Below are 12,051 nucleotides of genomic sequence, written 5' to 3' on the forward strand. Positions count from 1 at the left end.
AATTTGTCGCTTTTTTAATTTTTTGTATTTATCAACAAACAAATATGTACAATAGTTAAATAAAAACGTACAACTTACTCTGTTGGATTTTTCAGGGTAACTACTGTTGAGTATTAAATCAGGGTAGTTTTTCACGTCGTTTTCAAAAAAATGCCACGCAGCTGCTCCGTTGACAATTCCCGCCAAAATTTTTCAATTGTGCAAACGGGTATGACGAGTAGTTTTTAGCGTCACACATGTTAAACATAGGAATGTTATAACCTAACTTTACACATAAACATATAACAACCAACGTAAGTAACAGAGGGAAGTCTTTTTTTATTCAAATAACTTTCCAGTTTTGTAATTTAATGCAAACAAAACATTCAGAGAATTCTAAAATTGACAACTCTCAGAATTGCATCACAAGAAAAGTTAAACGTATTACATACTGTCAGAGGCAGTCGCCATAGAAACCTGGGATTTTCTATTTTTGATCGTTTGCAGCTGATATCACATTGAGAGGCTTTAATCACTTTTCAAAAAAATCGCAAAACTGTGTAGTAAAAAATGTAGTAAACAATGATGCTGACCAGTATGATTACGATGTGCGTATTTTGACTCAAGTTTAAAAAACAAAATCGGCGGTCTTAGCTTTAAAACTGCTTAAGGAATGATCACCAGCTTCGTGCAAATAGTGCAGAACGCGTAGAATTTTGGTATTATGCTAAAGTTAAATCATACAATACTTAACTAGGTGATTGCTAATGAGCTCTTTTACGAATGAACCACTAGAACTAAAACGTTTATCTAATGGAATTGATTTAATTTCGCCAGAAATTTTGGGTTTTTATACTGATGGGTAATTCCCTGATGGACAACAGGTGATTGCCCATTTATTGAAGCGGAACCAGTTTTGATTTCCATTTGGTTGTTGTTGTACGTACTTCAACTACTTGATATACAAATCGCGAAACAAAATTAAAACAAATATGGGCGATTTAAAGAAACAATCTGCAGGAAGTTTACTTCTATCCTATCAATCAGCCCAAGAGCAAGCGAAGTAATATTGATTGTTTGTACATGTTTTCGGAGAATGGCAAATTTTTGTAATGTTTACAAAGTAGGCTAATATTTCGATTGAGGTGAATTTAAAACTTATTTGTTTGAATATTTATAGCAAGGGCTTGGAAAGAAAAGTGACACCAGAAGATTTGTTTGCACATGGCATGAATACTGGAAGGTTGGTATGGGTGTCAAAGTTAAAACAATTTAATGTAATGGAAGCACTTAGCTGCTGTCGCAAATGGGTAAATATAATACTGTTTGTCTGCAGTGAAACGAAAATAGATGCAAAAGGTGATGGTGAAAATGTCAACAAAACTTGGGGAAGCACTCAAAACACGCAATTGTTTGGTTGTCTCAAGTACAAGATGAACCACAACAAGCGAGGTTGTTTTCTCATTTTTAGCCAAGAGGTAGGCATAAGATTGTCTGAAACACATTATAAGCACAATACCTATATCTGGGTTGGGTTGTTTTTAAAAGCAGTTGTGCCTCAAAGCAAGCTTACCAAAATTTTTATGGTTCACTAAGAGTTAATGTAGCACATTACTTTGTAACTATTTTATAAAGTACACTCCCCTCTGAGAGGTTTGCAGACATTTTGTTACAATTATCTGTAGCAATTAGATATCTAATTGTGAAAAAAAATTTTTACCTGCTGAAAAGAGTTACAAGCAAAAAATTTAGGATGTCCAGCTTGGTTAAAATCATCACATGACAACCATTGTGTTACTCAGCACAAATGCATTTCATGTCAGTTGCGCGCCTGCTGTATTTTTTTGATCCGCACTTTCAAGAAACAACCTTATGTAAAATTTTTAGAACTTTGATGTCGAGTTCAATGGCAAGAAGCTACCATCAAGAGATGGAACAAAACTTGATGCTGTGAACATTGCTGAAGCAGTGAAAAAATTGGGTTTTGAATATGTCAACACTTTTCATGACCTAAGAAAAACAGAAATTGAAAATTGGCTGGAGATAGGTAAGTAAACCTTGTCAGTTTAGCTTCATGTTAAATTACTTCTTCAACAATATACATAAAAAAGCAAATATTTCAATAAACTATTGTACAATGAAGGTATTACATACTTATTTCAGCAAGTAGCACTTGTTTTGATCATTGTTAACCTAGAATGAGATGGCAGAAAAACTTTGGTTTTATCGTTGCTTTGTGTGTAATATTTGTGCACTAAAAAATAAAAAATGTCTACTTTCACTTGTCAAGTGTCAAAAGCCAGTCATGATGAGTATGACTGCTTTGGTTGTGCCATTCTCACACATGGAGGAGAAGGAGATATTCTGTATGCAAAAGATAGAGCAATGACATTAGACGACTTCACGGAACCGTTTACTTCCAAAAGGTGCTCAAGCCTGGCTGGCAAACCAAAGCTTTTTTTTGTTCAGGTATGTTGTGGCATGTAATATTGTTGTATTGTTAAATGCAAGCAAATTCCTATCATTTTTTACTATACCATCAAGGTTTCTATTCTTACAAGCAGTTGATATACCAAGCCATGACTATTTAACTTTCACTAGTATTTGTTAGCTTTTATCAGAAAACAAACTTGTATTTGTCCTGTGCACATTTTATTTTGCGAATTAAATTGAACTGCACAGTATATAAAAACAAACAGAAGTGATTATACTTACTGTAAAATTGTTGTAGTCATGCAGAGGATTGAAGTATGACGAAGGTTCCGAGCTTCCGAGAGATTTAGATGTCACTGATGGACCAGTTCAACAACCTGTGGAGGAAGAAAAGCCATTGATGATCCCTAACGCTGCTGACTTTCTTCTTGCTTATTCAACTGTGCCAGGTATGTTATATTGGTTCAAATGTGCATTGTCAACAAAGGTTAGTTTATTTTTATGCATTCAGTCAGGCCTTGTTAACCTGAATATGCAGAAACTCTACTATCTGACAAACAACTTCAAAAAATGTATTTGTCCATACATTGGCTGAGTAAAGCCTTTTTAAATCAATCTGTTAGACAGCTCTTTGAAAGATGTAAATTTGTTCATTGGCCTTATCATTTTTGTATAACCTGCTAAAACCACACATATCACTGTTTTAACAAAATAGTCTGTAGTTGCTTGGAGGGTTTTTATTTACATCTGTAAAATTGATATGGAAAACAACTGACATTGTACTTTTTGTAGAAACATTTTCATACAATAACCATGCGACGTTACCTGTTGAATGGCAACCAAGCATAACTCTTCTATTGAGTACTTTTGTTTGTGTTCAAGGTTATGTGGCATGGTTGAACTCAGGCAATGGTTCCTGGTTTGTTCAAAGTCTGTGCCACTGCATTAACAAATTTGGAGACCAACTTGAAATAATGCAGGTATGCAAGTTATTTTACCATCATGCAAACAACATTAATGCTTATTTTGTTTCATTCAAAAAGTAAATAGATGAAATCAGAAAGATGTCTTAAATTTTAGTTTGTTTTGGTATAGTTATCATATAGATATGGTCACATCACCACTTCACAATTAAGCTGTTTGATAGCAATATACTGCATTTTAAATCAATATGTAGTTTTTTTCTTGTTTTGTGGTGCAAATATTTATACAAGTAAGCAGTATCCAACTTACAACATGAACAAGTATTAAACTTGCCTGCTTGCGATATTTTTACCCGACGTGAAATTAACCTCCTAATTCCACCTTTGGTGAAAACTAAATCCTTTGTAAAACAACGTCTATGGGGGATTTTCAGGGGCTTGTTCCACCCCAATAATCTTGCACCACAGTAGCAATTTCTCATAGCACGTAATCCTTTCAGCCTTTTTGGTGCCAAGGAACCCTTGAATTAGTTCCGCAAATGTTGCGGTATCCCAAATTTAGAACTATAAAAATCTTGTACTTCTCACCAGCACAATCTCCTTGCACCAATGCATTTGTAGTTCCGCAAAATATTTTAGTGTAACGCCGTAGTATTTATTGCCATAATGTAATGACTTGTCTGAGAATTCTTCGGGGAACAATAGGGTGTTGAATAGTTCTACTGTGTCTCTATTCATTCACCGTGTGGTCCAACTCGCCATTCCCCTGGTGTAACACCAAGCAACACCTGTTCTCCCGCCAATCACCTTATACCAACTGTTACGTCACAGTCGGTTCATTTTACAGATTATGACGCGGATGAACAACATGGTGGCGTTCCAGTTTGAGTCGAGCACCAAAGATGGGAACGACCATTACAAACAGATGCCTTCCGTTTGTACGAGGCTGACGGCGGACTTGTATTTTCCCAGGAAACAGGCGAACGGATCTCCACCGGAAAATGGTGATGAGGTATATAGTGTGAATATGTCAGTTACCGTGTTTTGTAGTGGCGACATACGTTTACATATGCATATCATCTTGGGTTAATGCTTGTTTCAATTACAGAGTTTCTTCTTTACAAATTACAAATCTACCATGTATTTATTACAGTGTCATGTACGTGGCGTGTTGTTATTGGTCAGAGACCCCAAATTTGCGCCCTAAAATTTAGAACGATTTTTTTGCTATGGATGACAATACAAACTGATATAGATGGAATAGCGATAATTTCATTTGGCCTAAACCACAACAAACCTTAGCTTGAAGAACAACCAGAACTCTGCAGTTTCATTTTATCAAATAATGAGCGGTTCACTTGATTTTGTTGTGTCTGTGGGTTCCTCAACGCCAAATTCGCAGTGAAACGACAGTCGGCTGGTGGCGCACCAGAGCACGTGTGAGCTTGCTAGTAAATGTGAAGGACTGAAATGTATTTTTTTTCAGGGTCTCACTATGACTGATGAGATTGAAGTTCATCCTCAACATGTGGACGAAACGTCACAGACTCCCGGGTAAGTTGATCCACTAACGTAGTTTTGTAGTAAAACCACGCATAGATTTGCCATATGGCAAAAGCTAGCAGGAATCAAAATCAATCACATAATATAGTGTAACAATAAAAATATGTATATATGAGATTGAGTTGCTTGCATAAATTACACTGTTGTCTGTACATCTTGCAAATGATTCGCCAGCACATTATCTATGTGCATGCCTAACTTACAACGCTTATAGTACTTTAAGTCACTCTGTCCAGCATGCCTTTATCTGGGTACAAACCGTGACGTTTAGAAACCTAATTTCCAATTTTTCCCGCATTTTTAATATTTAAAGCGCTTAATTAATTTGCATTTACCTTTCTGCAGACCTTCCGCGCAACAGGAGACCAAACCTAAGAAAAAGTCCTTGGGATCCCGAATCCGCAAGAGTTTCCGTCTGAAACGACGAGAAAAGCAAGAGAAATGAAAAGAATTTTTGCTGCATCTTCATTCGCGGTTATTGGTTTCCGCTTATTCCGGATTGTCTTCGAAACGTTTGTAGTTTAAATCCAGTGATTGCCGCGTGCTCAGTATGACAAGCGCATTCGCAACATTTTGTCAGTGCTTTGTTATAATACTATTGTGTATGCGCTAGTACTAATAAGCATAATACGCTCTGTGCCAACACAATCACATAGTTCAGTATTCGAGGTGTATTTCTGCACAAGTTCCGCTAAGCGACGTGGTTTCTCCACCAAACTATTTCGCAACATTGAGTTTATGTTTTACAACGTAGCTGGTTGATTGAACGCCACAGCTACAAAACGTGCAATACAGTGAACAGCGCTCAAAAGCCTCAATTGGCCAATATACCTGAAACTGTAAGACCCGTGGTTTTGTGACTCACCACCCACCTGCGTGACGTCATATCCGCATTGCGTCGCTAATGTCACGTGATTTATGGCATGAACGGTCCCGATGCCACCAACTGAAAATGAATTGTCGGTTGAACAGCAGATGTTTGAGAGTTGTATTTCATGTGCGGGTTTTGACTCCTGTGCAAACCAATCATTTATCGTAGGGACTGTGTTACTGCTTTCCTGACAAATGTATGATCACTCTTATTGTATATACCGCCTTGTATGGTTTTCATGCAACTGTGAGCGATTTTTTTAGTTTTTGCACCGTAATTAGGATGTGTTTTTTCCCAATTGTCAATGGCTTTTACTAGCCTCTGTAGCATTTTTACACTTTATCAACAAAGCGAAATTCATATCATCCTGTATCACCCTTATCTTCATTCCAATGTCTCTTCAACGTAGTTTCAGAATCCACTTATTTCTTCAACCGATCACCTCGCGTCTGTTGCAGCCTCGAAGCATTTTCCCATGTTTTTGGTATATGTTTTCGCCATGAAGCTTACTTGTTGCATTTACTTGATATAGTACCTTTTTAAATTGCGTTGAACGGGTTTTTTTAGGACATGCTACCAATATAGACTCACGTATTCTGCTACCTTGTTTGGAACCAACCTCAGTTGCATTTGTTTATTACCTTCGTACCAACTACTTCCTAAATTCACCTTACCAAAAAATTCCCTGATGCATAGAATTATATGTAAAAACTTACATTTTTACCATGTTTTAGTTCTGCTTGGTGCTTTTCATCGTGTTGTATTAGTGCACATAACTAATACAATCTGAATACCATTCTTACATTTTTTTCACTCAAACTGACACTAAAATGAAAGCCTGATGTACAGGATTGCGATATACTTGATGGCTCGCAAATTTCCGTTACTGTTGTAAGAACTGTTTGTTTGCACCCTGTTACAATGTTCTGCTATGTCACTGTATGTTTACATAAGCATACCAACTTGGCTTCACGCTTTGTTCTAATTACTGAGTTTCAATTGGTTTTGTGTGGTTATTGTTTTACAGAGATTTCAAAAATAAAAGCCACAGCAAAAATATTAACTGCTAAAAACTCTTCCCAGATTAAAGTGAGTCTTAATTAGCGAGAGTTTTATTTGTGTTTGAAACATTGCTCAGAATGTTTGTCCATACTAGGCCGAATAGCAGGTATTGTTTATTATTCGACCGAATCCGAATACTGGCGCAGAGCCCACGGGGTGGTACGATAAAAACAGTGATTTAGAACACATATCCACTCGCTAATGTAAAAATACAAACCGTTACTGGCAAAGAAACAAATGTTTTTGCAACCATCATGAAAACTGATGACGTCATTTAATATACGGATTCGGCTGGATGCTCGTAAGTCACAAACCACCACCTATTTGATGTCATTTCCGGTACAACGCAGCCTCGAGTCACGTGGTATGTGGGATCAACGTTTCCGGTTGGCAGATTTTTCCATTCCTGGCATCCAAACAATTGTTTTTATTTCGAATTTTATTATATTTATATATTTATTCAGAATAAACAAGAAAATTGTGCGACGCATGCAATTAATAAACAAATCTCATAAAAAAGGAGGGTCATGATGTCAAATGTTAGTTTCTCAACAAGGATGCTTATTTATTATTTCCCTGCAAAATGCTACCATATACGCCCATGCGTTTTCAAAGCCAGAAATGTTGCCATATTTATGTTACTAACGTTCGTTGGTTGCATCTATACTTGCATTTATTTATTCATCACTTGGGATAGAGGTCGCCAAAAGTTTACAAACTGGGTCGAAATGTTAATGACTTACCCACATTTTTGGGAAATCAGGGCTTGCTGACTAATTATGCGCTACTTCCTAAATTGCTATGATGCACAGATTTAATGCAATTTAGGTGAACAAATTTTCAGGAAGAATTTTGTTAGCAATGCCACAACCAGGTTGTTTTTTTTTTTTTTTTTTTTTTTTTTTTAAAACAATATCTGCCTATAAAGTATATCGCAACGAAATGGGTTTGACCGCGGTAACAATGTGTGAATCCCAGCATTTGCGTATTTATGGCGCTGCATACAAGGGCCAATTTGATAATGTTCCGGGCCATAGAATTTTTTAAAAATTGGTGTAGATTCGGCTTAGAACATGTAGATTACGTTACCATTGCGTTTTTTGAACACCTATAAAGTATATCGCAACGAAATGGGTTTGACGGCGGTCACGCTGTGTGAATCCAAGCATGAGCTTTGTTCCTCAAAGCGTAGACAGCGAGCAATTGCGGCGCTTGGATGCTGGGATTCACCCAGCGTTGCCCGCTAAACACACTTCACCACCCTCATTCTGGCAGAATTCTGGCAGAATAATTTTGCAAATTTGCCACATTCTACAAGGTACAACAGGCATTTACTCAAAAATTGTTTTTTTTTGGATTAGAATCAAATTACAGAGATGAGCAAGCAGATCAAACCTCAAAAAACATTTAAACAACATTTTCCGCAGCTGTATCAATCAAAAAAATCGCGAATAAAAAAATCGCCTGGTTTTGCGATTCAGCATAATGGCGGCATGCGAAAAACTAGTCTAATACAAAGAATTCTGCTCGGCGTTCTCGCAATAGGTGCCAATATTGACCAATATCAAGGGCACGGAAATTTAATTCTCTACAACATGCAATAAACAAATTTGAAATTAAGGTGCCGGATGACCTTCAAATCGCCCATTGAAGACGACCCGCTTTGAGCGGATCAGCAGCATAATGGCGTAATGTCGGCATGCGAAAAACTTCCCTATAAAAAAACAATTCTGCTCGGCGTTCTCGCAATAGGTGCCAATATTGACCAATATCAAGGGCACGGAAATTTAATTCTCTACAACATGCAATTAACAAATTTGAAATTAGGGTGCCGGATGACCTTCAAATCGCCCATTGAAGACGACCCGCTTTGAGCGAATCAGCAGCATAATGGCGTAATGTCGGCATGCGAAAAACTTCCCTATTAAAACAATTCTGCTCGGCGTTCTCGCAATAGGTGCCAATATTGACCAATATCAAGGGCACGGAAATTTAATTCTCTACAATATGCAATTAACAAATCTGAAATTAAGGTGCCGGATGACCTTCAAATCGCCCATTGAAGACGACCCGCTTTGAGCGAATCAGCAGCATAATGGCGTAATGTCGGCATGCGAAAAACTTCCCCATTAAAACAATTCTGCTCGGCGTTCTCGCAATAGGTGCCAATATTGACCAATATCAGGGGCACGGAAATTTAATTCTCTACAACATGCAATTAACAAATTTGAAATTAAGGTGCCGGATGACCTTCAAATCGCCCATTGAAGACGACCCGCTTTGAGCGAATCAGCAGCATAATGGCGTAATGACGGCATGCGAAAAACTTCCCTATTAAAACAATTCTGCTCGGCGTTCTAGCAATAGGTGCCAATATTGACCAATATCAAGGGAACGGAAATTTAATTCTCTACAACATGCAATTAACAAATTTGAAATTAAGGTGCCGGATGACCTTCAAATCGCCCATTGAAGACGACCCGCTTTGAGCGAATCAGCAGCATAATGGCGTAATGTCGGCATGCGAAAAACTTCCCTATTAAAACAATTCTCCTCGGCGTTCTCGCAATAGGTGCCAATATTGACCAATATCAAGGGCATGGAAATTTAATTCTCTACAACATGCAATTAACAAATTTGAAATTAAGGTGCCGGATGACCTTCAAATCGCCCATTGAAGACGACCCGCTTTGAGCGAATCAGCAGCATAATGGCGTAATGTCGGCATGCGAAAAACTTCCCTATTAAAACAATTCTGCTCGGCGTTCTCGCAATAGGTGCCAATATTGACCAATATCAAGGGCATGGAAATTTAATTCTCTACAACATGCAATTAACAAATTTGAAATTAAGGTGCCGGATGACCTTCAAATCGCCCATTGAAGACGACCCGCTTTGAGCGAATCAGCAGCATAATGGCGTAATGTCAATAAAAACTTCCTTATTACAACAATTCTGCTCGGCGTTCTTGTAGTAGGTGCCAATATTGACCAATATCAAGAGAACGGAAACTTAATCAGGTAGAATATCTATTCACAATGTAAAGGAGTTGTCACCCTGTTTCCTAATAGTGGGAAAGGTTTTCTATATTCCCAAATTATCGCCCGATACCTTTGCTAAACATGGACTACAAGATCTCCTTAAAAGTCGTCAACGCAAGATACGTGGTTTTCTATCGAAGGAGCGACACGGCTTCCAACCGCACCGATATATAGGGTCAAATATCCGGTTGCTGTTCGACATTATTGACATTAGGGACCATTACCATGTTTCCACATTGGCCTACATGCAAATTTTCGACACCATATTTCTTGGAATCGTTTGACATAGAACGTGGCCTCAGACAAGATGACCCACTCTCCTTAACTTTGTTCGTGGTCTGCATGAATAAAAATCATCCCTGTTTGCATTGTTTTTACAAAAGGTTCGGATACTGATTTCTCAAAAATCTTAAAAAAATAATTGAATTAAACTTTCTCCCTTCCCTGAAAAAGACAACATAGTTATGAACCTTTGGGCGACCAGAGGAATAACCCTTATCGGGAAGATAACTATAGCCATAATAGGAAAGAAATAAAAGCGTTACCATATCTTAAATTTTGCATGGGCGGGGGTATGATAGATAATGAGGATCATATGTTGCCTCTTAATTTAAAGCGCTGTTATCCAAACCTTTTAACCAAACAAAACCAATCTCCAAACACGATTTCTGCACCAAAACAGATTTGAGGTGCTCTTAAATTCGTCGGTTGTTCCATAGCAAAATATTGAAGACTCTTATTTCTTTGAAAACCTTACATTGTGTCAAAAGTATGGCGATGTCAATTCTCAGCCAAAAATCCAACCACATGCGCAACAGCTTGGACAAAATTATAAAAAAGCGCAGTAAACCATTTTTTAGAAAATTTTCACGAAGAGTGAGTATTTGCTCTTGTTGACCTGTTGGTATATTCGTTACAGAGTTTGGTTTTGAGCCAAATCAAACATTTTTCGTCCAGTTTCTGCAGCTTGTAGCAAGTCTACATGAGGAGTGGGACACAGTTCCTTCGCAAACAAAAAAAGCCAACATACGTGTCTAAAATATCTTACAACACTTTGGGTACACGAAGACCTTCTATACTTGGTTACAGCAGAATGGTAATACAAATCCAGCCAAAGCACAAGGTTTATGGGACTTCTTATTAGCGGATAGGTTACCCTGGAGGCTAATCTCCAAAAAATGCTGCAGTGGAGAGGAAACTAATAAGCTCCCAGTTTAAACCGAACCCCATGGCTATCACGACCAACAAACAATTAAAGGAATTTAAGCTAGCAAAACTGTATCGTGCGTCTTTTGCCTATGAAACGGTTTTAATTCTTACTATAGTCATATTGTGATATTGTAAAGCTCCCGGTGAGGTTTGAACTCACGACCCTGGGCTAACCAGGCCCAACGCTCTACCAACTGAGTTGTTTCACGGGGTATATTGTGGTCAAGGTACACTGGTGCGCAAGCGCACAACTTGCCAGGCGACCTTCACAACGCAGAGGATCTATCTCGCTCCGACTTGTCGGGAAAAGTGGCTGATCCAGCTTGGCTGCAATGCCTTGGCTGCGAAGCCTGTGAACCTTATGATCATAATATTAGAGCTGTGATCGCCAAATATAAAGGGCCTGCGCAGTGGGGCGATCCTGCCTTGATGCTATGCGAAAGCGTGGTATTACTTCTGCGTTGACTGATTACGGTGGTGGAGATCCTCTACGTTGTGAAGGTCGCCTGGCAAGTTGTGCGCTTGCGCACCAGTGTACCTTGACCACAATATACCCCGTGAAACCACTGAGCTCCTGTAGCTCAGTTGGTAGAGCGTTGGGCCTGGTTAGCCCAGGGTCGTGAGTTCAAACCTCACCGGGAGCTTGATTTTTCAGATCTCGCTCCGACTTGTCGGAAAAAGTGGCTGATCCAGCTTGGCTGCAATGCCTTGGCTGCGAAGCCTGTGAACCTTATGGTTTCATAAGATATTCAGTTGTTTTATTTTGACCACCGATGTTCAATTCAATAGTTCTTGTCGATTAAAATACGAATAATTGTTGGTCGCCTATTAGCGTATTGCATCTGTACATTACATGCCAACAACAACAAAGTGCACAGTCAAAAAAACATTACAAAATAGTATGAAATACTATTTTACAATATCACAATATGACTATAGTAAGAATTAAAACCGTTTCATAGGCAAAAGA

At 38.3% G+C, this 12,051-nt stretch overlaps 1 protein-coding gene and 1 non-coding gene across 2 annotated transcripts; both read left to right on the forward strand.

Annotated features, from left to right (window-relative positions):
- Positions 1 to 889: 889 nt before the first annotated feature.
- On the forward strand, positions 890 to 6,756 carry LOC145894391 (caspase-3-like). The gene is made up of 10 exons (XM_082982966.1): positions 890 to 1,042; positions 1,160 to 1,222; positions 1,316 to 1,457; positions 1,867 to 2,026; positions 2,270 to 2,448; positions 2,711 to 2,861; positions 3,295 to 3,392; positions 4,183 to 4,347; positions 4,822 to 4,889; positions 5,244 to 6,756. Exons 1-10 carry the CDS (start codon positions 972 to 974, stop codon positions 5,341 to 5,343), a joined length of 1,197 nt encoding a protein of 398 aa, XP_082839092.1. The 5' UTR covers positions 890 to 971; the 3' UTR covers positions 5,344 to 6,756.
- A 4,895-nt stretch (positions 6,757 to 11,651) lies between these two features.
- On the forward strand, positions 11,652 to 11,725 carry Trnat-ggu (transfer RNA threonine (anticodon GGU)). The gene has a single exon. It is a non-coding gene; the product is annotated as a tRNA-Thr (tRNA).
- Positions 11,726 to 12,051: the final 326 nt, after the last annotated feature.

The sequence above is a fragment of the Ascidia mentula genome, chromosome 3 (assembly GCF_947561715.1).
Source record: "Ascidia mentula chromosome 3, kaAscMent1.1, whole genome shotgun sequence".
NCBI lineage: Eukaryota > Metazoa > Chordata > Ascidiacea > Phlebobranchia > Ascidiidae > Ascidia > Ascidia mentula.

Excerpts from the sequence above, each read along its gene's own strand:
- LOC145894391 (XM_082982966.1), top strand. The coding sequence starts at position 972 with ATGGGCGATTTAAAGAAACAATCTGCAGGAAGTTTACTTCTATCCTAT. Across the intron at positions 2,449-2,710 it reads CAAAGCTTTTTTTTGTTCAG|TCATGCAGAGGATTGAAGTA; the intron begins GTATGTTGTGGC and ends AAATTGTTGTAG. Across the intron at positions 3,393-4,182 it reads ACCAACTTGAAATAATGCAG|ATTATGACGCGGATGAACAA; the intron begins GTATGCAAGTTA and ends TTCATTTTACAG.